General features: G+C 36.7%; 2 protein-coding genes, 1 long non-coding RNA gene and 1 other non-coding gene across 6 annotated transcripts; 2 read left to right on the top strand and 2 right to left on the bottom strand.

Moving 5' to 3' along the window:
* Positions 1–10,539: 10,539 nt before the first annotated feature.
* Positions 10,540–13,261, bottom strand: Wbp2 (WW domain binding protein 2). Its single transcript, XM_090177520.1, has 6 exons — positions 13,244–13,261; positions 13,089–13,182; positions 12,893–12,995; positions 12,590–12,821; positions 12,205–12,536; positions 10,540–11,495 (listed from the first exon to the last, which is right to left on the bottom strand). The coding sequence occupies exons 2-6, from the start codon at positions 13,142–13,144 to the stop codon at positions 11,343–11,345; spliced, it is 876 nt and encodes a 291-aa protein (XP_090033646.1). The 5' UTR covers positions 13,145–13,182; positions 13,244–13,261; the 3' UTR covers positions 10,540–11,342.
* Positions 13,262–13,341: 80 nt separating this feature from the next.
* Positions 13,342–16,476, bottom strand: LOC149961935 (uncharacterized). Of its 3 annotated transcripts, XR_016481162.1 has the most exons (5): positions 15,511–16,476; positions 15,308–15,426; positions 15,106–15,227; positions 13,566–13,598; positions 13,342–13,491 (listed from the first exon to the last, which is right to left on the bottom strand). It is a non-coding gene; the product is annotated as an uncharacterized LOC149961935 (long non-coding RNA). The 3 variants fall into 3 exon arrangements; XR_016481165.1 differs by lacking the exon at positions 13,342–13,491 and having other exon boundaries at positions 13,563–13,598; XR_016481163.1 differs by lacking the exon at positions 13,342–13,491 and having other exon boundaries at positions 13,563–15,227.
* On the top strand, positions 14,286–14,358 carry TRNAT-GGU (transfer RNA threonine (anticodon GGU)). The gene has a single exon. It is a non-coding gene; the product is annotated as a tRNA-Thr (tRNA).
* Positions 16,477–16,892: 416 nt separating the features above from the next.
* LOC149961937 (uncharacterized) lies at positions 16,893–18,000 on the top strand. Its single transcript, XM_090172385.1, has 2 exons — positions 16,893–17,225; positions 17,284–18,000. The coding sequence occupies exon 2, from the start codon at positions 17,293–17,295 to the stop codon at positions 17,875–17,877; it is 585 nt and encodes a 194-aa protein (XP_090028511.1). The 5' UTR covers positions 16,893–17,225; positions 17,284–17,292; the 3' UTR covers positions 17,878–18,000.
* The last annotated feature ends 9,647 nt before the right edge of the window (positions 18,001–27,647 follow it).

The following is a 27,647-nucleotide window of genomic DNA, read 5'->3' on the forward strand; positions in this document are numbered from 1 at the left end:
TTTTACGGCATGTTTTTTCAAAATGCAAACAATCAATAACTTTGAAACTATATTGATTCTTTTTTTAATATTTATAATATAAATGAAATATGAAATACTATTCCGAAAAACACTAAAAAACGAATTCGAGTAAGTCGAGATAAGGTACCGCGTAGCAGTGGCGGACTGGCCATAGACTGGGCCTAACCGATGGCAGGTGGGCCCCATGATAAATTTGGTCAGTGGGACACCTTAAACCTTCAACAATATGTCAACATTATAGTAGCTTCAAAATATAATAGAAGTTCCAAAACTTTCAATATTAAATTATATTTTTACTGAATAAATTAATATTTTATTTATAAAAAAGTTCCAATGACATCGTCGGGGTGCCGAGGAGCTGGCGGTTCAGCGTGGATTCATTTTCAAAACAATTTTATCCATTTTTAACACATTTTTAAAAGTTTGGCTAAGCCCAAGTCGAGGGGCTAACTACACTGCGAAAATGTGTACACCAGATTTCGGACTTCAAATGACTTTGTTTTAAAAATTTCAGACTTCGCAAGATTTTTTTTTATAAATGAGACTTTGCGAGACTTTCCAGGATTTCGTTATTAGTAAAAGACTTCGCGAGATTTCTTTAAAAAAAATTAAGATTTTGCGAGATTTCGTTAATGAAGTTGAAGACTTCGCGAGATTTCATTTAAAAAATTTAAGACTTCCCGAGACTTCGTTTAAAAGATAGACTTCTCTAGATTTCGTTTGAAATGTTATTTTTAAACTTGAGGTGGACGCTAAATAAATGATTTAAATGATGATCAACACATTCAACAGAGCACTCGAAATAGAGTAACTCTTTTAGAGTGAAAATATTAAGATTTTTTTTTAATATATCTAATTGAAAGGAACGCAGATTTCATTAGACCTGATAGAAACGAGTCCAAATGTTTCTCCTTTTCCAAAGAAGATTCGTAAATTCTTGAATTTCTATTCAAGAAAAGCGAAATCCGTTGGTGAAGTTCTTTATTACTTTTTATCGGCCCAAGTACCCGACGAAAGAAACTACGTAGTTGAACAGTACTAAGTTACGTCTTATATTTGGCAGGGTCCCGCTGATTTAAGAGTAAATGTGTTTAACCTAATAATGGACCGCATTGTCCAGTCACTAGATTCACGTTTTTTACAACACAAAAAGTTGTATAAAGATTTATCTTGCTTGGACACAGCAAATTTTAAAAATATGACAGAGAAGGGCCTAGAAGATGGCGCCTTGGATGGTGTTAAGCTTTCTCCACGAATCAGTAAAGATGAAGTTATGTTGGAATTGCTTTCTTTTGCTTCGATCTTCGACGTATTAAAATTATTGCTTAATTGAAAAGGAATTGTTAGATGAATTGGATGTAGAAGCAATTATGGACAGATTCGCACAGTCATCTAGTGTATTCCAACGATTACTCAAAATATAGTGGAACATGAAACATGCTTTTAAACAACCGGTTAATAAGTAAAATTTCGGCATTTATCTAAAATATAAACTAAAAATAACAATCTGTATAATTATGTTTACATTTAGTATCGACTGTATATTGCCTTTAATATGTTATCTGTAATTATTAAAAACATTATATAGCTAAAACATTTCTTTTATAAATGGCGACGAACCAGCGACCTATGAGTTGCCGTTTTAAAGAGTATTCCAATTGAAAGGAACTGTTACAACTAGGTGATATATAAAATGCTATGGCTTAATAAAAAATCGGGACATATTTTTTTACGCGAGACAAGGGAACACCTATATTGTGGGCTTAGTAGTCCAAAAGGAAGAGGCGTTGGGACCGCAACCCACAGGTCGCTGGTTTGATTCCAGCCTGAGGCATGCCCAGTGGTATTCCTTTATTTAATTAAAAATATTAAAGCATTTATCCTTCTAGTTTTCGGCAGTAGCGTAGTTCGCACACAATTGAGTAAAAATAATTAAAGCGAAAAAATTATTAACATAAAACAATATTTCAGGGGGGAATGTTCCTTTTTCGGAGGGTGTCTCCCGAGGGGCTAACCACTCTTAGAAAATATGTACACCGGATTACGCTTAGATTACCACTGCCAAAGGCAGGGACTTCAAAGATCACGCGTAATCCCATTAGTACAGTCAAAGGTACGGCTCTGTACACCGATTACGCGGAGGGATCAGCCCCTCGGTGTGTCCCCCCTGTCTACGCCTCTGGTTTTGGGTGGGCCCCCTTTGACCCCTGGCAGTCCACATTTTTAGACCCAGTCCGCCACTGCCGCGTAGCCTCTATTTCGTTTTACGGTGATCTATAGAGGTAGAACCGTACCAAAACGACTACCTTGTAACCTTGTATAACCAATCTCTTGTCCACTCTGTGACTCCGTGTCAGGCCGCTTAGCATAGAGGGGGTTGCCCCACCCTTGTTCATTTTGTTTGGCCCCAACATAGTTTTTTATATAAACATCGTTAGGATTTGAATTTACAACATTTTCCCAGCATTAAACAAATATGAATAGTCTAACTATAATTTGGATAATCATGGTCCAGTTATTACTTCCTTTAAGTGGGTGCTATGGCATTTTTATTTATTTTTTGGTTTAAGTTACGTTGTGAATTGTCACTTATGTAATTCAGGAACGTATGTAATTAAGTGCTTCGTCTTAGAGGGGTAGGGCGAAAAGTTAGGGTTTTGCCTAGTCAAATAGAAAAAGGTTGGTTTTTGGGTTCAAACAAAGTTCAAATAGAGAGGAGCATGCCGTGGCATAACCAGGTGGGTGGACCAAGGGGCAAGTCCACCCCCTACGCTACTGAGAGCATGGACGCCGGCAGAAATTATTTCAAGTCATATAGCGAACTCGCCCGATGAAATATACAACCTTTACACATACAACGATCCGATAAATGAACGAGCTATAGCTAAAGCTTAGTAGGAATAGGGATATAAGTTTCCCGAAATTGATGTAACACACATTTCAAGTAACTGGATCACTCTTCTTCGTCACTGCACTCCCCAAAAAGTATGGCTAAAGAAAGGGGTGGTGGAGCAATTTCCCCGTTTGCCCACCCATGGACTAATTAATGTATACACAGGGACGGTCCGCATAGGAAATTTAGCGGCTAGCGATTGCTAAATGTGCCCTCTTAATCCGGCACTGAGGACCTGCAAGTCACTGTTTATATAGTGCTTTTGAAAATAATGGAAACTTTTATCCTTTACGGCAGCTAGGAGCAACAAACACAAGGATAACGCAGCTAGCCTTAAAACACGCTAACGAAGGGTTGTGTACGAATTTCATTGGACGAGCGTCACGAGCCTTTACGATGAACGTTTTACGGGCGGGGGTAGACAATTTCCGAATTTTCCCCTTCCCACGGCAGCAGGTGCTAAAGCGTCTAGCCAATGAAAAACGTACGCAAGAAAATCCACAACTTTTGACGGGTTGCGTTCTCCTTGTGTGGTGTGTGGTGTTTGTTGCTCCTAGACGGCAACAACAAGCGTTTCCCATGGCGTTCCATGTTAACCAGGTAGCTTTTTTGACATATTAAGGCTTGGCAAAAACACGACGTCCTGTTTACTGGTGAAAAGTTTCCATTATTTCCACAAGCACTATACAGGGTGTTTCAGAAGGTTATGGAAAAATTTTAAGGAGGTGTAGGGGGTGAGTTGAGAAGTATGCCTGTTTTCCCCCCATTTTCCTACGATGAGTTAAAATAGCGCCAGAGAGCTTCAAAATGTGGCCTAAGAGCCCCTGGAAGTAGGCTACAACAAGCGCAAAACCAAGCAGCAGGGAAATGCGAACATTAAGGTTTGGGTTCGTGTGATAGGCATAAAAGGACTATGTAAACAAATCGACGTAACCAGCGTACAAAAGTAAACTTAAACATAATTTAAAGTCATGATGGACCGCCATTTCTCATCACTTTCAAACTGCAACAATGGAGATCATTTCGGAAGAACTGGCGGATATTCATTTCGCGTATGGACTAACGGATGGCAATGCTTTGGCTGCTCAACGTCTCTACCAGGAAACGTACCCGAACCGGCGCATCCCCGTGCTTGGTGCAGCCTACTTCCAAGGGCTAGTAGGCCACACTTTGAATCTCTCTGGCGCTCTTTTAACTCATTCTAGGAAAATGAAAAAAAAAACAAAAAAAAACAGGCATACATCTCAACTCACCCCCTACAACTCCTTAAAATTTTTGCATAACCTTGAAACACCCTGTATAAACAATACCTTGCGGGTCCTGGCTCTCGGAAATATTACTTCTTGGCGATTTCCTGTGAGGATGATTTATTTAAGCGCTTATATTAATGCTTTCAATTATACCATAAATTATGTAACATAATTACTCTTAAGTATGCCACTAGCTCTATTTCTTCACTAACGGCTTGTTTCACAGTTATTGCGTCCTCCGTATCCTAGGTAATATTTGACGTCATCGAATCTCAAATACCGATTTCACCGTCGCACAATTAGCTCTTCGTCTGATAAACCATAGGGACGGTCCGGCCCGGGAAAAAAGTAAAAAGAACTAGCATCGACGCACTCTAGCGGTACTCGCGGGCATAACAGGAAATGCTTGTATAGGCTGGTGATTCAAAATAAGCGGGGGGAGGGGGGGGGATAATAGGGAAAGAAGCTTCCTTGGAATTTAAAAGTTGAACCACGAGATTACCATGCGGTGCTAATATATTAGTCTTTTAAATTAATCGTCGTAAAAATTTAGAATGTCGAGCTTTTCCGATCGTACATATAGTAAAACATTCTGCTTAACGTCTGGAAGCAATTCCCAAATTTGTTATGGTAATTATTATTATCATAATATAATATTATTCGTAAATATAAATGATTGTACCAAGGCTTAATAGTTGTTTACCTTTTTTTGATGATGAATAATTTCCGAGATAATTTCGATTCTATCTTAGAATCGGAGGTAGAAAAAATATCATTTAACTATACCAATTATACTAAAATAATAATTATAATTATAGTTATTTAACGTGATAACATGGATGGTTATGAGAGACGTTTGGGGTTTCCTTTGTTACAAAACAACAATCTGAAATTTCAAATCACAACCGCTAAAACCGTTAAAAATCTGTTTCCTGTTTATGACGTTTGAATCACCAGGATAAAAAATATTTGCCTGGCAACGCTGCTGAACGCGTTAACACTTTGGGGGGGGGGGGTCTGTATAGGGAAATGTTATAGATCTGGGCCGTCCCTGTTGTTAATTAGTCCATGGATAAACCGACGGCCATTAATTTAGAAAACAAACCGGTTTGAACAACCAAGGCTTAGGAGCTAAAATGAACTACCTACAACACTTATAGCGTATCTGTATTCACCTTGCCTACAACATACTGTCAAGTGCTGTTAATGCAATTAATATGCAAACAGTGGCGGACTGGCCATAGAGTGAACCTGCCCGGTGGCAGGTGGGCCCCACGGACCGTTCATGAAGTGGGCCCCTCAAACATGATAGCGTTATAGTTGTTAAAGCTGGAGCCCTTTGTCTTCTGGCAGCCCAAAATATTAGACCCAGTCCGCCACTGTATGCAAATTAATGAAGTTTTCGGAGACTCAGGTTCTAAAATAAATTTGCATTGTCAAAAAAAGAAGCAGGTTTATTGGAAAAAATAGTTGAAATTCAGGTTGAGCTTTTCTGGGGCAGATTCTTTTGAGCCTAGGCCTAAGTCTTCAAGGCTTGGTATGGCTTTTAATCATTGAGTTGAGAATAATATAGACCGGATTTTCTCCATAGGCTTTAAGCTTACCATTAGTGGCAACGGGACTGAAAATCAAGGAACTTTATCATTTACCTTCTACAATGCATTATCGGAATCTCGTCTCTGGCCAGGCGTAATTTTGGCGGGAAGGTAATTAACCGATACCACCCCAGACTTGTAAATAGCGGCAGTCCACGCGTCAAAAACCACTGAAAAAAATCACGGAACTCCTAAAAAAATGTTTTTAGAAGGGGGTAAAGAGTCCACGGGACTCCCTCAAATTATATCGTTAGCTGTGTAAAAAGAGGGAAAATTTCGAGAATTCAATAAAAAGTTGAATTATTTTTATCTTTGAGGTATCTGTATACAGTGATGCACAAAAAAATTTCTATCTATCTTTTTCGTATCTTTTTACATAGATGGCAGCAGCTATACTATACTATCAATTTTTCCCTCTGAAATTTCTATAAAATATCATTTTATTTTTGATATTTTTGAGCAAAGATGGCGACAAAATCATTCACAATCTTTCATTTTATTTAGTTTTGGCCCTTTGATTTTTTCACGATCTTTCAAATTTCTTTAAAGATATGAGAGTTTCAATTAATTTCAATTCTTTTTTGCCCTTGCCTGAAAAATATCAATAGAAATCTTTAATGATTTGGATAAGTATCATTTCAAATACTTCTTTAGTTTTAATTATTATGAAAAGTATATTTCAAAATATTTCAAATACGTTCCACGAGAAAGTAGAATCAAATTTTTTTCATATCAAAAGTTCTAAGTATTAAAATGAATATTTCAATTTTTATCTTTTGATTATTGATTCAGTAGTAAATCCTTCAACATTTGATTTTGATTTTATGGATTAGAATCGATTTTAATTTTAGTATTTTCAAAAACCAAATTATGGAAAATAAATAAAGCTATTGCATCGCCACAGCCCACACCGCCAGTTTGCAACACACATGACTCTCTAACGGCGTCTGCGTGGGACGGTGGGAAAAATAACTTTTGGGAGTTTTGTTTTTAGTTTTGAAATCGCCTTTCAGGCTGCGCGGCGCAGAATCAAAGTCTCCGCTTTCCGCCCCCCCCCCTCGTTAAAAACAGCGAGAAAAACTGTGCGCTTTTTGACCGCTCCTCTCCCTTCTATCAGTGACCACTTAACAGTGTTTCGGGTTTGGCTATATTTCAGTATCACGTGAGATAGGTTCGCCGCTCAAATAGTGTATATCGGCATATCTAGATGGCGCTAAAATATTTCCTCTCAAATACAAACAAAATTGAAGAGAAACCAGAAAAAATCTATCGTGTAATTTCTAATACAACAAATGGAAGCACTAGCTCTATTCCGCTCTTTTTTTCGCTAGGCTAGGTAAGAGAAGAATCTTTTCAAATATAGTTCGCTCCCAATTTATTTCCTTCAAAATTCTATCGCGATCATTTTGTAATGTAGAAGATCATATCAAAATCGTATAATTTTATTTTTATTTTTCGGATAAAGTATCATCTCGTATCCTAAAAGTATCAAAAGATACGAGCGCGCCCATCACGGTCTGTATAGTGTCACGGCCCCCTGCACGCGCTCACGCTGCTCGCGACGATAGCGGCCCCGGCAAAGAATTTCCTCCCCATGTATTTTCGCGACAGCGATTTTCCGTCGCTTGGAACGCTGGTGTAACAACCGGAATCTATCAAAGAGGCGGGAAGTTTAACATACGTTTCAATGGCGATGAATTTGCATTAGTGAAGTTTTTTTCCAACTGTTTTATTGAATTTGGAGAAGTTTGTAATAAACAATTAGTAATAACACTTTTTAAGTATGTAAGTTTTCATTTCAAATTTTTTTTTTTAATAAATATCTCAATATTTTGAGTGGTAACATTTTATTGCTAAGCCTAACCATAAATGGTTTAAGTTTTGTATTGGCAATGAGTTTTCAAGTTATTAAAAACTGTATTTTGTAGTTATTTAAGACTATATTTATGATAACTGCTCATAATGTTTGTCATATTCACCAATCTTTGTTCTTTATAATTTGCATAAGATAAAACATTAATACTTTGCTCAAATGCTATTACCCTGGCTGCGTTACATCCTGTTTTTTTAATAAGTGAAAATTACCGGGAGGGGCAGGTCACTTCCATTTTGGGTGCGTCTTAATCATAGTAAAATTATTAAATCAAGGTAATCGTGATTAAATCAGGGTAATTAAAATTAAAAAAATTGTTCACGTTTTCAACAGCAACACGGAGCAGAGCGCAGATACCGAAATAAATCCAGTGACATCAGCTACAAGTAATGAACGGTTTATTTTCGACTTGGTTAAAATATATATATACATTACAATTAATGAAACGATGGTAGTACAACAGAAAACTGACTAGTAAGAACAGACTAGTACTGTTGAATGACTTTAACAAAAATTAATCAAGATTAGAAAATCTAATCACGCTTTAAACGAGATTTAATCATTCTAATCAGGATCTAATCTTTTTAATCAGGATTTAATCATTTTAATCAGATTTAAACATTTTAATTAGATTTAAACATTTTAATCACAATTTAAACTTAATCATGATTTAAACATTTTAATCACGATTTAATCAATATAATCGGTCGAATCGAGATTTTATCGAGCGCGGTAAATACGAAATAATAATTCTAATCATTTAGTAAATTATTCTAATAAGCTCGATAAAATCACGCACAATTATAATCATTCCAATCAGCAATATAATCATTCTGATTCTCGTTCTAATTTCTAATCGCGATTTAATCATACTAATCACGATTTAATCATTTCAATCATTTATATCAGATTTAATCATTTAGTCATGATTAAATCAGATTTAAAGATTATATTAATTAATTAAACATGATTTAATCAACATAATCATGATTAAATTGAATTTAATCAAAATAATCACGATTTAATCTTATGAGAGATGCGTCGTTAATCAAGGAAGTGACCTGCCCCTCCAATTTACCCAATTAAAAAATACCAGCATTGTTCTGTTCCATTGTGTTCATCTACTTTTAAGAAGGCCAAAGTGTCATTTCATCAGTTACCCGCTGATGAAAATTTATACAAACTGTGGATTAAGAGCATCTCTAGGAATGATTTTGTAGTCAACGAAGCATACACTTCACATGGAAGATTGGTTTGTGGTTTGCATTTTAAGGTACTTCAGTTAATGATAGTCTGTTGTGAGGCTAATGCGTAATCGTAGAATTTGGAACCAGATGTACATCACTACCTATTACTTAATTGGTGGCATTACATATGAGCCAATATACGATAAAGTTTCAAATTCGAATATAACTACCATCAGAAACGAAAAGAATGTTTATCCACATCATCCAGCATATTCTCTACATCATCCAGTAATTTTAATTGAATCTTAATGAATTTTACTTAAAAAAAGCTGATTACTTTAATGTGAGCGTGGGACTACTAAGTTATCGAGATTCTTAGTCAGGAATGGATTAAAGGCAATTAACCAAAACCAATTTTAACTTAAATTTTGGTAAAAAAAAATGGGAATCTCTACATTTAGGCCTAACCCATATTGTGATTTGTGAACTGTGAGTGAGACTAGCAGAGATCCTAAATCACAGACTCACTGCCAGGACCTCTGAGACTGTAAAAATAATATTCTAGTTTTATAATCTGCGTTACATTTACTACTTATTTACTTAAATTGAAGTTAACTTTGTAAATATTAAAACAACTTACTATCAAAGAACTCTAAGAATAAAATCGAAAAACAACAGCTGATAAGCGGACACATGACTAGTTCTTTTGTTTACATTATTAACGTCGACAGCGTCTTCTTTGCCTGGTTTTCTCGGCGCGTATTTTGATTTAAAAATACCCAAACGTATTTTACTTATTTATTAATAAGTAATTTAGAGATTACGGAAAGAAATTATAACCCTAAAATTACACAATTAGTAATAATTAATGAAACTCTAAAAATTGGAACGTTTTCGCCATATACTCCAGCCATTTCTTAGTTGTTACGTCAGCGCCAAAGGTCGATGTAGGAAAAAAGTTAACAAATTTCACTTTCGCAATTTTCAGTCGATCGCCGGGGCCGCTATCGTCGCGAGCAGCGTGAGCGCGTGCAGGGGGCCGTGATAGTGTATACTGACCGCCACTATTTCAGCTCTCCGAATATTAGTCCGACTCCCCACGGAGCTAGAGCGCCCCTATCTACTTATCTGTGAGGCCTATAGAAATTGACAATGACCAATGAAAAATTCGGAAAACTTGGGCCTACCAGGAAAAAACCTCTTCTGTGTGGCCCGTGTGGGGAATAATTTCCATACTTCGTTAGTCTAAGACTAACGAAGTATGGAAATTATTAGTTCATAATTAATAGTCTTGCTCTGTATTCCATTTGGCACAGTAATTGTAACTGTGCCATTGAAGACCAAAATTTTGCTTTATTAAAATGAATAAAGGTAGAAAAAAAATTAAGCTCTATGGGTTTGGAATGAAAACTTTCATGGTTAAATTAATTTTGATAATATTTACGAGCATTTTAATTTACCCGATCACTATTATATATGAAAATATGTAAACACGACGTTCTATTTACATGTGAAAATAAAACTTATTATTGTCCATGGTGCGTATGATATGAAATAAAATTTGTAAAAAGACGAATACTCATGGAGTTGTTATTTCAAAAATTTTATTAAACATTTTTCTTAACAGGAGCTTTCGAGCTCGAGGCTCTTTATCAACTGAATCAGTTAAGAAAAATGTTTAATAAAATTTTTGAAATAACAACTCCATGAGTATTCGTCTTTTTATAAATTTTATTTCATACATGTGAAAAGTTTCCATTATTTCAACATAAACAGTAGCTTGCAGGTCCTGGCTCTCGGATGTACTTCTTGGCGATTTCATTGAAGCGGTTTTATTGCAGGAAGGGGTGCCAGAATGGGTTTAAAATTTCTTAGGTACCTGAGTGATTTTGTTCCAATATTTTTCATAAGTTAATCACTTTGGGGAATATTTTACTGATAGCTAGTTACGAAGTGACGTCATCAAAAAAAGAAAATATCTCCCTAGGGAGGCGCTGTCAAAGGCTACGTGCGACGCGTTAGCAAGCTGATGCCAAACCACCCTAATGCAGTATGTCTTGTGAATAACTCTCAGTAAAACCTTTGTATCTGAAGAATAGGAAGTGTCACACTTATGTAAAATATTATGCACTTATGATAATATTAATATAATTAAACGTTAATTCAGACTACCATTCCTACCATGCTGATTAAACATCAATTTTAACTTTATTTGATATATTTAAAGCTAGTAATTTCCTTTAAATACAATTTACAAGGTAGTAAAAATGCTACAATAATATTTTTTAAATTACAATATGAAATTTCAATATAGTAAACTTTTCTAAATACATACTTAAACATAGGGATAAAATAGCTTTAAGCTCAAAACTGTTGAAACAAGGAAGTTTAAAATTAACTAGGCACTACAAAGGCAAAGAAAAAAGTCAAAAGGAATGTACAATCCACAAGGATAAGAGATATATAGCTTTTAGTGTATCAGTCACCGCACTTTTGTACAAAATATGACTATCATTCATTCATTCATTGACCCTTTTTTGTCGCCTCAGAGTAAGAGGGAGGAGCGGTAGGGGCTGCTCCGCCATAGGCTCCATTCATGGGGGGATATTGCGGGTATTGGTTTTGTGGGGGATATTGTGGTGGTTGTGGGTATTGCTGTCCATTTTGAGGAGCAAACTGAAATATTAGAAAAATTATTAATAAAATTAAGGCCTGTGTGAGTACTCGTCTCGAGTCATAGTCCGAGGACTCTGACTCGAGACGTCTTCATATATTACTGATACGAGTACCAGAGTCCTTTGTCAAGGCTTAAAAATTACTGGAACTGGACTGAGTTAATAAATATTCCACCAAGTCCTTTATTTTTTGATGAGTCTTAAGAGGTCTTAATTTTTGGACTAGTCCAAGGAGTTAGTTTTTTTTCTCTCATTTTTTTTAATGCAGTTGCATTCAAATGATTAACCACCAGGTGAAATCCCGTAATCGCGCTATGGTAATTTTTTTTGGTTTGCCCTTTGGTTTAACGGAGATCACGTGACTCACCAAGCTGGCATCTTTTCCTATTTTAGTTTTGATTTCTGTATTCTGCAGTGAAGAGAGGACTTTCCTTTGTGCTGGTGGCGCGGCTTTAATTTTTTTACAAGTTAAGACTTTTAGTTTACTTAAACTACTATGAGACTCTTAGAAGTTAGAAGTGGTTCCGTACGGTTAAGACTCTAACTGGGCTCGACCAGAAAATTAAGACTCAAACTGGGCTCTACCAGAAAATTAAGACTCAAACTAATTCTGAAGGACTCGAATTCAAGACTCGACTCAAAACCATAAAAAGAGGACTCTCACACCCCTAATAAAATTGTTACAAATTAATTTGAATTGATAAATTTACCCCATTTGGTGCTTGAGAATAGGCAGGCGGTGGCATATAAGCGAATCCAGGATTGTTAGGGTCGTAATAAGCACTTTGTGCAGCTTCTTGGGCCTTGGCATCCGCAGAAGATGGAGCTTGTTGCCCACCAAATGTGTTTAAGCCTGGATATGGAGGAGGTGCGGGGCTCATGTAGACTGAATTTGCAGGGGGAGCGTCAGGAAACATATGCATTGGAGGTTGGAAACCGTAATAGGCTCCTGCTGGAGGCATGTAGGCTGCTGCGGCAGCCATTTGAAATGGTCCAGGAATATCTTGATATGGTGGCGGTGCTTGTGTCATGTTTCTAGAAACTGTACAATTTTGTTAATTTTTATTTTTTTTATTCTAGAAACTGCTAAAATACCAAGTCTAGCTGCTTGCAACATAGCTTGTCCATATTCTATAGCACCGCCTTTCATAAATTTAATTTTAAATGTTGCTTGGCCCGTCCAATTTGAACCAACCTCCGCCTTGACTGTCCCTTGAATGAAGTTTGCCCCAAATATGGGTTGTTGCAGTTCAATGTTAGATAGGCAAAAGAATGGAATGCTGAAGGATTGTAGAGTGTCTTTAGTAGCGCCATTAAGGAAGATCATCTGGTAAAGAAGATAAACATGAAACATTATTGATATAGGTAAACGCTTAAGTTTATATGTATAATATGTACTCGATGAGTTGTCAGATATAGGCGGCCTTTCTTAGTGCCTTGAAATTCTCTCAACTCCGTTCCTTCAAACTGCATTTCTACGCCATCGCAGTGTAGAATTATACTGATTTTATGGGATGGAGAATTTTGTTAATGAAAATGTCGTCATGTGACGTAAGGTTAAGCCTTAACTTTTTAGCGTTTTTTTAGAACTTACTATTCCCCGTTGAAAATAACAACTCCGCCATTTGAATGGCTGGAATTTAAAGACATTGTTGCTGTTTGTTTCTATTCGAATTTTATCTCAATATCTAGCAATTAATAGTTACAAATGATTTAGTTTTGTTATTGCGTAAACAGGAAAAACATTACTTTTCTAAATAATCAGAAACGATGACGCATTATTGCCTTGGTACGCTTAAATGTTGATAGGTGTCGTAGTGCTACCAGCAGATCGTGAAAATCGTGTAAGTTTGAATATTGGCGGTAAATTTGAATTTTGTCGGTATATGATTATACTGGCGTTAAACTTGGTTTGATCATAGACTATGGTTTGATGATTTTGATCATTGATGAGAGATCAAAAATTTTATAATTCTTTGACCTATCGATTTTTTTAACTAAAACAAAAAACATTAAAAAAATTAAAAGTTAATTTTGAACAGATTTTCCGATAAAATTGAAAATATCGTACATTATTGTACCCTCGTAACACTCCGGCTGAATTCTGGAAAATAGTGTACTTTATAATAACAGAGAGTGTGCCTGGATAAAATGTATCCGTTTAAATAATAACATAATATTGCCCAGGAATTAAAGTTAGCATTTTGGATTGTATCTTTAAATTAACAGGCAGTTATTATCCTTGGTTATATCAATCTGTGGTCCCATCGCTGCGCTTTTCACCCATTCTTATTTAAAAAATACAAATCGCTTTGGTAATAATTTTAAATACCGCGAAGATGTGAACATTGAGTTGGGATTATAGTACTTTTAGAGCCACAATTGTTTTTTGCTGTGGCTGGGGTCTTGAAGAACCCTCTTAAAATCATGTACGAGCCGAAACAGTTATCATTGGTCGGTAGCGTCACCTATCTTTTTAAGAAAATTTAATTTTTTGAAATAATGTCTGTTTATACACGTTTTACGCAAAACACGCTAGTGGTAGATAACGCCATGAACCAAATATAGCGCTACTGGCATAAATTATTATCACTGCCAACTAGCGGTAGATGACGCCACCAACTAATGATAAATTCTCAATGTTATGACTACAGGCTATCAAGGTCCTGTTATAAATTAGTTGACGTAAAATGCTACGGCACCGTCAACAACGGGTTAAATGTATCCCGTCAATAATGTGAACCAGATCGAGTCATTCTTAAATTGGATGTCCGAGGCCTGATCATTCGTGGCCTCGGTAGTCCAATGGTAGTGGCGTTGGGACGGTAACCCAAAGGTCGTAGGTTCGATTCCTGCCCGAGGTGAAATGATTTTTCTCAGTCACTCTGGTATGGAACAATACGCAGAGGTATTCCTTGATTTGAAATGAAACTTCTATATATATTAATTCCTGCGTAATTATAAATAATAAATTCTCAATGTTATGACTACAGGCTATCAAGGTCCTGTTATAAATTAGTTGACGTAAAATGCTACGGCACCGTCAACAACGGGTTAAATGTATCCCGTCAATAATGTGAACCAGATCGAGTCATTCTTAAATTGGATGTCCGAGGCCTGATTATTCGTGGCCTCGGTAGGCCAATGGTAGTGGCGTTGGGACGGTAACCCAAAGGTCGTAGGTTCGATTCCTGCCCGAGGTGAAATGATTTTTCTCAGTCACTCTGGTATGGAACAATACGCAGAGGTATTCCTTGATTTGAAATGAAACTTCTATTTATAACTGTTTTGTTCGTACATGCATGGAGAAAGGGTACATGGTTTCAAGAAAGTGCCCCCAGCTATCAAATACACATTAATTTTGGCTCAAAAAGTATATTCCCATCCATAGAAATCTCATAGGTACCTAGAATGCAGCCGTCTATGGCGGGGCCTGTCGCCTGTTCGCCAGGGGTCGTTAAGCCAATGAGAGGCGATAGAGTGACTACGCTACGCCCGACGCGTCATCTCTCGGCGGATAAATATGAAAGCTGCAGACGATACTTTCGATAGCCAAGCTCGGGAAATTCCCATAGGATTATGCTGGGGCAAAGATAATTTAAACTTCGTACCCTAGATTCGAATACTGAGAGCTTTCCCATTCACGGTTTTGTTACGAAGCGTTTACCCTCTTCCGGCACGTGACCTCAGAAAAATTGGCTCCATCGGTTGCGGTAAGGCGCCATATTTAGGCCTAGATTTGTTTTATTTAAAACAAGAGTATTTATAGAAACACGCTTAATTGTAAATCATATATTTCCAATAAAAACTTACTTTAACAAATGGTAATTCTGGTGCTTGAATATCTTCTTTCGGTAATGATGCCAATCTTGAAGAATTTTCTAAAATTTCAGGCAAATATTCCTTAAGAATGTCGATGTTAAACACGAGCCCTATTAAAATGGTAAATGAAATTGAATGAACTATTAAATTTAGTCAAATTATGCTTGAATCGCTTGTAAGATTATATTACTCACCTTTAGTAAGTCTAGGTTTTTTCTTTCGATTTGAAAATTTTTTAGTGCTATAATTGTGGTCCATCATGTTTTAAAACTTCGAGTTGAACGCAAAACGCGTCAAATTACGCACCGCAACTTCCAAAAAAAAATTAGTTTCTATCCCTAGATGGCAGTAGTGCGCCACCATTGGAGCGAATTTTTTCTGAGTTCCAGCGGGAAGTGGGTAAACGCTATCGGCAACGCGCGAGAGAGTGATTTCGAATCTAGGGTACGAAGTTTAAATTATCTTTGGCTGGGGTTTTTCGATTTTCAGATCTTAAACGTTTTGGGGGAAAAAAAATGCAATTATAACGGTAAATATACCAAGTTTATTATTATTTTTTTTAATATGTATAAATAAGGAACATTTGGAAGAATATATCTCCTTTCAACGGTTTCTTTCGTTGGTGCGCTTCGAAAACATTAAGCCTAGGTCAATCTGCCTGGCAAAAAGTGGCGAGCCGACGCCATAGAAATCTCATAGGTAACTAGAATGCTGCCGTGTAACTGGCAAATGGGCCAAACGCCGTGGCAGACGGTTGCCAGATCTCAGCCAATCAGAGCTCAAAGAGTGGTTCTGCCAAGAATTTAATGTCACCAAAGAGAATGACGTCAGCTATCTCCCGCTATAGTAGCGGATGGCTCGGCCATGGAAGAAGTAGAGAAGGAACGGCGCCTGTACCGAAAATGTTGTTGTCTTCCCTCATTTCAACCCCCCTTTTGGTTCGGGCACTCCGTCCTTAATGCGCATTATTCGACGCGCACCACGTCACGAGGCGGAGTCTAGTCAGCTGTAAACATTACAATATATCTTCCGTGTGTTTGTGACTTTGTGACTTGTGTTGAGCTTCACAAGGCGCCAAGGCCTAATTTATTTACATTTTTTTAAAATAGTTTTAAGTTTAGCTTATGAATAATTATCTACAATGGTAAACTATAAAAAATGTTGTTCCACGGGTTGTATTATTTATACATATAAAATATTTTATATTTAGATATAATATATTTTAATATATATTCATATTTTGTATGTTTTTGCATTTAGATTTAAATCAGTAATATAATTTGTCCTAAACTACCTAAGCCTTACACATGAAAAAATATTCGTTAAAATTTTAAAAACCGTACGCAGTAGATGTCCAAACAAATAAGTTGTACCTTACTAACAAGTTGGCAAGCCAAAATATACCTCTCCTGGGAAGAGTTTTTAATTTCAGTGAAGCATAACTGTATCCGTGGTTCTGCGGTAGAACGCTCACCTGTCGTGCACGAGGGCTCGGGTTCGAATCCCAGCCGATTAATAAATTATACTACACCCAATGACAAAAAGAGGGCGCTTTTGGAAAAACCTTTTCCCTAAATCTAAGAAACTGGGTACGCAGTGATTACCCTTTGCCCCGAAAATGCGAACGCGTTCGCAGGCCCACAGACAGACAGACACGGTGGTTGTATAACCCCTCCTAGGGTACAAAGTCCCCTCGGAGAGGTAAAAAGCATTGAATACGGACATTCAAGGCCTGGGTACGCTTAGATTTTCGCCCCCCCCACCGTGGATTTCTAATACGCCGCAATTTCTCGCTAGAGGCACTCTGAACCATTGTGAAATTTGAAATTTAGAGTGTGCGCATTTCGTTTTTTGCAAAGTTGTTCTTTGGATCTTTCTTCCAATGATTCGCCGTGGTGGTCATTAATAAGTATTTAACTAATTGTATTTTATTCCACATATTAACAAACGTTTAATTACATTTGTAGTAATATAAAATGGTTGTCTGCTCAGTTCCTAATTGCAAACAAAGTGATTGGAAGAGAGTAAAGAAACGCCAAATTGGTCAAGAGGAAAATATAAGTTTCCATTCATTTCCTAATGAAATGTCAATGAGAAAAAAATGGATTTGTGCAATTTTTAACGTCCAACAGGATGACGATCTTTCATTTCATGAGGAACTTATATCAAATAAAGGAGATGCTAAAATCTGTAGCAAACATTTTAACAAGTCTGATTTTAGTATATCAACTAGTCGAAAACGTCTTTTAAACTACGTTGAAATTTCTGATTCTCATCCCCAAAAGATGTTTAAGAACTCTTGCGAAAGAAGAATCCCTCTTTCTCCAGTGGGAAATATTCCAAGGACTGATGTAGAAACCACACCTGTTATTTCAGCTCGAGAAAAGCTTAAAAAGGCTTTGTTCAGAGTATCAGATATTATTCATTCCAAAGTTGAAAAAAAACAGTGCAATGACAACACATCACATATTCGAACCATGGATATGCAACCTGTGATGAATAAAACTTACGAATACACTTCCAGCCCTCAAGTCATTTGTCAAGAGAAAGCTAGTCGTTGATAAATAATAGTTCCTCAAGACGTAGTTGTTCCTCGAGACATAATAGTTCCTCAAGTCGTAGTTTTTCCTCGAGACATAATAGTTCCTCGAGACATAATAGTTCCTCGAGACATAATAGTTCCTCGAGACATAATAGTTCCTCGAGACATAATAGTTCCTCGAGACATAATAGTTCCTCGAGACATAATAGTTCCTCAAGACATAATAGTTCCTCAAGACGTAATTGTTCCTCAAGACGTAGTTGTTCCTCGAGACATTATAGTTCCTCACAACAAAGTCGTTCTTCAAATAGAAACAACGTCTCTAGTCAAAACTACATCCCTAGTCCAAGCTAAATCTGTGATTCCAGAAAAATCTACTCTAGCTGAAGTTGTCCCTTTAATTTAATGTAGAGATGCCACTACTCAAGCGTCTCCTGTTGTACGAAAGACACCATACGTAACTTCTAAACGTAAATATGTAAGAGACAATTATAAATTGAGAAAGCAAGTTGTAGCTCAAAGGAAAATAATTGCAAGCTTAAAAGAAACAATCAAGGAACAAAAAGAAGAGAACCAAAGAAAGGAATATACCCAACTGCGAAAGATTATGGGCGAGAGTATGAGTGGAGATGTAAGAGCCAATTTTTTAATTGAACAAGTACTCGCCTACGGTAAAAAGTCTTTACCGTATAAACATTCAACCTTGAAGATTTGTTGTTTAATTTATAAGAAATCTACAGCTACGTATAACTTTATCCGAGATTTGGATATTTTACATTTACCGGAACGTACAACGTTAAGAAAATTTCTGGGCAATTCAAGTGGAGCTGACGGTATTACACAGATTGCCAAAGACCGTCTCATTGCCGAGGTTTCCAAATTAAAGCATCCAAATGAAATATTAGGATCTTTAATGCACGATGAAATGGCCATTAAACCAAAGTTATTATATGACAGAAAAATGGATCGATATTTTGGTGAAACAAGCGCAACAGATGAAGACGGAATAGGTGACCAGCTAGCTACACATTTGTTGTGTTTTGTGTTCCAGGGTCTCTCAACCAATTTTAAACTTCGCGTGGCCTATTTTTTTACCGCCAAATTGACAGCGGAAGAGCTTCACAAAATTACATTGGAGGTGATTAAAGCGGTGGAAGACTGTGGATTCGTTGTTGTCCGGCTTGTTTCAGACAACGCAAAGATTAATACTGCAGCGTTTAAGAAATTTTCTAGTGACAGACAATTACATCACGAAATAGTACATCCCTTAGATCCAGCTAGGAAAATGTTCATCGCCTTTGATCAAAGTCATATAATAAAAAATATAAGAAATCAATTCCTCGACCGTATTATGGTGTTTATTGCCCTTCTAATTAACCCCAAATTTGTCACGGACTTATATCTCGCTCAAAGCAATACGTTAATGAAACCAGTAAGATTTCTAACTAGGAAAATGGTTTTCCCAACGAGCTTTGAAAAAATGAATGTAAGAAGAGCAGTACTATTATTCTCTAATCCGATGACAGCAGCTTTAAAAACAATTAAATTATTGGCCCTTGTAACGGAATTTGTGCAATCCTCACTCCATTTGTTTCCTCGGGTACAAGTGCTTCAATCATATGTAAGAGAAATTCTACCTTACTTCGAAAAACCCCTAATGTGCAACGAATGCAAGAATTTCTCATCACGGGAAAGTCAAGATTTACGGAAAATCCTTCTAGAGAAGTTCTTGAGAGCTCTTTTAGATAATCACGCTAAAGATGCCTCAGATCGAAAAGAAAAGAAAAAAAAATTAAACACCAAGCCCTTATCTAGAAAAGTTCTCAAAGTTTGAAATACTAGGAAAAAACTGATATGTATGTGGGTGGTAGATATGGAAAATATCTTTCTACTCCCATTAGTGATATTTTGGAAAACAAGTATCTGATTACATGTTCCAGTATTAAAAATGTTGATTTTAAAATTTTAATAAACCAATTGAATCAATTATTTGACCATCATGAAACTATCAACTACACATAAACTATATTCTATTTAACATAAGCCTTAATAATAGTAATACATTTATTAATTCACAAATTGTTAAAATTAATAAACTGAAGTTGGCTAATATTGGCCGTGTAGATGAACTAATACATTTTCAGGACCAATGTGAACAAAACTTAAAATTTAAACGCAATGGAAACGAACGCCATCTATTGGGAAAAATAGGAAACTTCAAACAGGGGGGGAATAACTCGTAGTACAATGCTCAGGAAAGAGGGAACCCAGGCCTTGATATAACGGAGGCAACGTTCAAACCAATAACATAAGGTAGGATGCGCGTGAGGGTTGCGCAAACGAAACTTGATGCCGGGTAAAAGTATGGGGGGAATGAACAAAAAGAGGAATTTCTAAAGCTTTTTGCGACAGGTTTTTTAACATGAGGCCGCCGTTCCTTCTCTACTTCTTCCACAGAGGTGGGCAAAAAATTGCGAGCGTTCGGAAAAATGAGCATATAGAGTTTTAAACACGGCTTGCTCAAGTGAGCGAGTACTCAAGGCAAACGAGTTTATTTTCTCTATCTCTAATTGAGAAGCCTCTGCGCGAGCGCCGAATAGTTCGCTCTGGCGTTGATGGCTGACGGCGCGCTGAGGGAGATTCCCCCCTCGACGGGTTAGTTCCCTCACTTTTAAGCGCTCACCGCGCGCTGAGCGAGATCTCCCGATCGTCGGAATAGCCCCCTCACTTTTAAGCGATGCGTTAGTACCCTCAGTAGAAAGCGCTGACGCAGCGTTGAGGGAAAATTACCGAGAGAAGGAATAATTCGCTCAGATTTGTGCGCTAGCTACGCGCGGATTTTGATCACGGTGAGCGACGGTAAAGTTCGTTTACGCAAATCGCTCACAGCGCGGCGAGCAAAAATTTCAAAAATCAAACATTAAACTATTACTCGGCTATGGGTTTATTATTTACTTTTTTTATTAATAAAATGAAGGGTACTCTAAACGTCGGGAGTTAATGATATCTCCGATTGAATAAAATTCAAAGGTTCTTCCGAATTTATCCAACGATAAACTAGACTGCAAATATTCCGTTTAGTGTTAAAAGAGCTTTATTAAATATTAAAAGCCACAAATTATAACAATAGGCGCTAGTATACATTCTTTTGGTCTTGACAAACTTGGCAGGTGAAATGGGCTACGCGGTACGCGTTTCTTCATTTTTAGGGGATTGTGGCTCGCGCTACTTTAAAGGAAAATATTAATTAATGATCGGTACCATAAAAACAAGTGGACATTTACTAACCCCTAATCCAACTCATTTGTAAATCTCCAGAATTTAATAGACAGTTTTAGCAACTACCTACAGGGGCGGTGCCAGAAGATTCTTAGGTGTAGGCTAATAATGTTTATCATTTGTGGGCCCCCTGTTCCTCAATATTGGGCCCCTCTATATATTGACTTAAAATTCAATTTTGCAAATTCAGGTAATTTATTTATTATTTGATATTAGTGCGGTTTTTAAAATTTTACAGTATTAACTATCATCACATATTTTATTTGAATTTAAAAATCGACTTGATGTGGCCCCGTCAGATCGATTTGTGGGCCCCTATTTGAACACAAAAGTAGGCTATAGCTCGTGTTGCCTACCCTTAACGCCGCTCCTGACTACCTACACCGGGATTTTAATCACAGTGAACGACGACAGAGTTCGTTTACGGTAAATCGCGAAGAGCAAACATTTTTAATAATAATAATTATTTAAAATTAAACTTCACATTTGACGGTATGAAAAAGTTAATAATAAGATTATTTTTAATGTATATGTAAAATATAATACAATATCTTTGCATATAACCGTCTTCGATTTTGTCCATTGTTTATGACATCGACAAAAATAACCATATCATCAAATGATCAAGCTAATTGCGAAGATTCACGGTTTTTAAATAATAATTTTTTTCAGAAAAAAAGGGAGGAGTTGGAATTAATATAATGGCCAGCCTGTGCCAATATTAAAACTGTTTTAGTTCCAAATTGAGGTAACTCGATTTACGCGAATTTTCTTTTTTGCCGTTTTTCAAACTTCCTTTACACTAAAAATATAAATATTACAAATAGCGGCCAATGTATAGTTACAAAGTTATCGATTATTTTCCATTTTTAAAAAGCATTACGTTATAAATTTTTATCAAATTTAAGTAATATTTTTTAGATACCTGGTTTTGAAACTAATAGCGTTCTTTTCGTTTTTATTTCATACCGAATTTTAGTAATAATAAAAATGTTTGAATAATTCTAATGTCTAGTTTGTGCGGGTAACAACAAGTTGGCAAGCCAAAATATACCTCTCCTCGGAATAATTGTCCCTAGTGGTATTAATTTCTCGAGATAACCCTTAAAGATATATCTCCGCACTTTATAGTTATTTGTTAAAAATATTAACCCATTTCTATCCCGCCCGGTATAAAATTTTAATTATAATTAAAATAATTGAGACGAAACGACCAATTTTAATTTATTCAGAATATCATAAGTTAAGTAGTTACAACAGTAAGTTAGACGTACTATAACAATGCACAATTGAATTAAACCCTTTTACAGAACAAGTTTATCAGTTAAATATAATACGAAGCAAATTTTAATGAAATATCTACAGAGGCTTTTTGGAATTACTCGCTTACGAAATACTTGCCGCATCTTTAACGCTCATTTTATTTCAACACTCGCCCTTGATGAAGATACCGTAGATATCTGGTAGTGGACGACTCGTTCACTTCCTGTTGACGTTGTGACGCATACCACATGAAAAAGACCAATGCCGTCCAATTTCCAATATCATATAATGACTCGCACACCCAAGAAATCATTGACTGCGTTAGAAATCGTAGATATCCAAATATCCACACCAAATGTATTTACAAGAAGCAAAAACCTTACCATCAACAAAGCACAGAGAGCCACTTGACTAACCGCCAGCTTTTAAAGCAATTAACGTTAAATTATCTCCTTTGAATTAACAGAACTATATATAGGTCGTTAAGAAAGTGGACCACCCACAGGGTCTACCCTTTAACCCTCTAATCTCGGCTGACTGCGCTAAAACAAGATTTAACCTTTAAAAAATACCAGATTAGGCCTTCATAAATTCATTAATAAAAAAAGACTTTATTACCTATTATGCTTACGATGCCTGTCTTAATTTCAGTGAATCTAAGCAGCTATCGGTGGTTCTGTGGTAGAGCGCTCGACTGCCAAGCCGAATGGTCTGGGTTCGAAACCTGGGTGGCGCATTTGTTTTTAATCAATAGAGAAACGCTAAATTAGAATTTCTTCGATGCAATAATTTCAATTTCAATTCTATTTCAATTAAACCAAAATTTCGTACTCTATTAAATACGCTTCCGATAAAGCTGAAGGTCTAATTTTCAATAAGGCGTAACAAGTGTCGGTGGTTCTGTGGTAGAACGTCCGCCTGTCAATCAGGAGGTCTCGGGTTCAAATCCCGCCCGATGCGATCGCAAATTGATACTAAGACGAATACCGTGTACAACTGGTGGAAACCCTGCCATTGGACGTTGAGAGGTAGCATTACACTCAGCACTCGGTCCGTCCCAAAGTCATTAAGAAGAAGTTGGAGAGAAAACGCCCATATAAACACGACAGACTCAACATGCACATCCATCAGAACACAAACACAACAAATTCAACACTCACAACCTACGCATAAACATTACAAAAACCGTAATACACCAAACCGTCACGACGGTGAGCGAAAAAACACCATCCAAACCAAACCGCAAATGCATCCGTTAACGCTCACCGTCACACGGTGGTTTTGCCAACCCTTTGAGAAACTGCGTACGCAGTGATTACACTTTTCACCGAAAATGCGAACGCGTTCGCAGTCCTGACAGACAGACACACCCACAGACCCACCCACAGACCCACCCACAGACCCACAGACAGACACGGTCGTTGTATAACCCCTCCTAGGGGACTTTGTCCCCTCGGAGAGGTAAAAATCAACAGTGAAGAAGCTGTCAACAATCACCGTCAAGCTCAGCATGTGGGGAGTGGGGACCCGCTGGCTGCCGGGGAGTATGAACAAGGAGGGAGGGGGTGGAATTACCAAGGTAACCTATTTAAAGTTACTATAGACAGTAGGCTATAATCACTATGCTGTAAACATCTGTGTCGCGCGAAAGCGATCCAAATGTAACGACTGACGATAACGATAAAAATTACATCATTCTTCCGAACTTCAAAAGGGCGTTATTTTATTTTTGAACTTGTAATAACTTACACACAAATATTTTCTTTACATTTTTCTGTTTTTATTGCTTACGATGTTACATTTTATATACAATATTGGAAATATTTCAATAATTATTTAAATCTTCGCTCTTGCTTGATACCTACAAAGATTCTCAAAAACAATTGTGTGGAGCGTGTCATTTTCGCCTAATTTGGTTTGACAACAATGAAACGAAACCAAAATTAGTTACCGCCATACGCCAAACGAGGAGGCAATGAACACCGCTAATGCCCCACAATGGAACATTTTGAAAAAAAAAAGGATCCACCGTGGAACTTCGTATGTCATTAGAAAGTGTTCATCTTGTAAAATACGGAACAATTAAAACAGCGAATAGACCAAACGAAGGTGGTCCTGAAAAGGACCGTTTTGGTTTTAGCCAATTATTTGGCTTCTTCTGGTTTTTGAATTTTTGAGACCTTTACGCAAGAACAACCAGCTACAGCCACTTAGGGGGCTTTGTTGGCATTGTCCAACTGCTCCTTATACAACTGGAGTTCAAATTCCATTGCCCCGTTCTTTAACTTGGCATTCATCAGCTCGTCTGGCCTTTGGTCGAGTTCTTGTTCGTTACAGAAAATATCAAAATATTTTTCTGTAAATCGTCCTAAAATATAAAAAAACAAAAATTATCAATAATTAGTAACAATAATAATAACTATAGGTAACACTAATTTGCTGTATTTACGTTTTAGCGATCGGCTTTCAACTTGAAGCTTGAAACGAGGGGGGGGGGGTGGAACCTGAACCCCTTTCCAAACTATCCCAATCGTTTCAATTTTGGGACCCGCAGGTGGAGTCCAAACACGAAGGCGTCTCTTTCGGCATCTTAACGAAAAGGGAAAGGTTGACCACTCATAGGAAACGTCTCTTCGTCGCAGCGGGACATAACTAACCAAATATTTCAACGAAATAGGCCTTCACTCGCTAATTTAGGCTTGACTTATAATATACATATATAAATATACTTTTCGCTAAACTGAACTCCCCCTAAAAATTAGTCGTATAGCTTCATAGACTAGATCAAAACTAGCCGTTCTGAAACCGAAATAAGTATTCTATAATAAAATACCATATAGGAAAACGGAGAAAACCATGTATATTCGGGCCGCGTCTACGGGACGTTAGCTCCAAAGTATATTTTTCTGGACTACGGATAGACTAACATGAAAACGTTAATCAATAAAAATAAAAATACTACGTAATATCATAAATCCATAATTTAATGGAAATAATTCACTAAAACCTATTTACAGAGTGACGTCATCACGGTAAAAAATCACCCCTAGCGAGATGCTGATAAAGGGCACGTCATACACGAGAAGCCCTCTATATAGAGTGTCTCTTGTGGCTAGTTATCAGTAAACGTTTTGCATATAAAGAATAAGACGTGTCATACTTATGTAACAATATTATTAACTAATGGTATTATTAGCTATTTTTACTACATTTATTTACAATGTTTATTAATTCTGTGTTACTATTTACTAAGTTGCGACTAATCGGGCCGATTAGATATTATTGAACCTTGGAATCTATAGCCGACATATTCAGACATTAGAATAATATTAGTTAATTCAAAAGCATTGAATTGGCGGCTTGGCCCGATTCATAAAATCCTATTTGGCTCTGCAAACCTTTTTTCCTTACTTAGGGCTTTTTTTTCGAACACTGCCCATTCCAGACAGCAAGGGCGCCACTTACTCGTTACTGCACCTGACAAAAATATTAAAATAGGGGGACAGTCGATGGAGGGTTTTTTCTATTTAGCATCGAACCCATTTTCTTCATTCTCGCAGTTTTCAATTTCAACAATAGCGTGTACTTCTTAACGTCATATGACGGGGGGTCAAAGCCAGAATTCCGAACTGACGCCAATGAGTCGCCCCTCCCTTGGGTCTTAGCCGTTTAAGATAGCCAATGCTAGGGCAATTTCGAAGTTTCCTATACTTATACCTCGCTTCGTAATCCTTTCTACAATAATAGTATAAATAGTAGGTTCCTTTCTCATTTCCTTACAGTTTCTTGTCGACTTTTCTCAAGTCTGCGTTTTTCGATTGGTATTTCGGTCCTTCCTTAGTTTAATTTTTTCGTGTTTTTTGCTTTAGCTGTTCATAATTTTTCTCGCCTTCGAAGTTTAATTTTTTCGAGTCCATAGTTTTGGAGTTATAGTACTTCGACTATGGCTTGAGTTTTTTTATTCAGTTTCAGGCTTGAAGTTCGCTTCCGTATTTTACAAGATGAACACTTTCTAATGACATACGAAGTTCCACGGTGGATCCTTTTTTTTTTTCAAAATGTTCCATTGTGGGGCATTAGCGGTGTTCATTGCCTCCTCGTTTGGCGTATGGCGGTAACTAATTTTGGTTTCGTTTCATTGTTGTCAAACCAAATTAGGCGAAAATGACACGTTCCACACAATTGTTTTTGAGAATCTTTGTAGGTATCAAGCAAGAGCGAAGATTTAAATAATTATTGAAATATTCCCAATATTGTATATAAAATGTAACATCGTAAGCAATAAAAACAGAAAAATGTAAAGAAAATATTTGTGTGTAAGTTATTAATAACGCCCTTTTGAAGTTCGGAAGAATGATGTAATTTTTATCGTTATCGTCAGTCGTTACATTTGGATCGCTTTCGCGCGACACAGATGTTTACAGCATAGTGATTATAGCCTACTGTCTATAGTAACTTTAAATAGGTTACCTTGGTAATTCCACCCCCTCCCTCCTTGTTCATACTCCCCGGCAGCCAGCGGGTCCCCACTCCCCACATGCTAACCTTGACGGTGATTGTTGACAGCTTCTTCACTGTTGATTTTTGTTACCCGCACAAACTAGACATTAGAATTATTCAAACATTTTTATTATTACTAAAATTCGGTGTGAAATAAAAACGAAAAGAACGCTATTAGTTTCAAAACCAGGTATCTAAAAAATATTACTTAAATTTGATAAAAATTTATAACGTAATGCTTTTTAAAAATGGAAAATAATCGATAACTTTGTAACTATACATTGGCCGCTATTTGTAATATTTATATTTTTAATGTAAAGGAAGTTTGAAAAACGGCAAAAAAGAAAATTCGCGTAAATCGAGTTACCTCAATTTGGAACTAAAACAGTTTTAATATTGGCACAGGCTGGCCATTATATTAATTCCAACTCCTCCCTTTTTTTCTGAAAAAAATTATTATTTAAAAACCGTGAATCTTCGCAATTAGCTTGATCATTTGATGATATGGTTATTTTTGTCGATGTCATAAACAATGGACAAAATCGAAGACGGTTATATGCAAAGATATTGTATTATATTTTACATATACATTAAAAATAATCTTATTATTAACTTTTTCATACCGTCAAATGTGAAGTTTAATTTTAAATAATTATTATTATTAAAAATGTTTGCTCTTCGCGATTTACCGTAAACGAACTCTGTCGTCGTTCACTGTGATTAAAATCCCGGTGTAGGTAGTCAGGA

This window comes from Leiobunum rupestre, chromosome 1 (assembly GCF_980474605.1).
Source record: "Leiobunum rupestre chromosome 1, qqLeiRupe1.1.hap1, whole genome shotgun sequence".
NCBI lineage: Eukaryota > Metazoa > Arthropoda > Arachnida > Opiliones > Sclerosomatidae > Leiobunum > Leiobunum rupestre.

Excerpts from the sequence above, each read along its gene's own strand:
- LOC149961937 (XM_090172385.1), top strand. The coding sequence starts at position 17,293 with ATGGTTGTCTGCTCAGTTCCTAATTGCAAACAAAGTGATTGGAAGAGA.
- Wbp2 (XM_090177520.1), bottom strand. The coding sequence starts at position 13,144 with ATGTCTTTAAATTCCAGCCATTCAAATGGCGGAGTTGTTATTTTCAAC. Across the intron at positions 12,822-12,892 it reads TATATCTGACAACTCATCGA|ATGATCTTCCTTAATGGCGC; the intron begins GTACATATTATA and ends CTTCTTTACCAG. Across the intron at positions 11,496-12,204 it reads ATTCTCAAGCACCAAATGGG|TTTGCTCCTCAAAATGGACA; the intron begins GTAAATTTATCA and ends CTAATATTTCAG.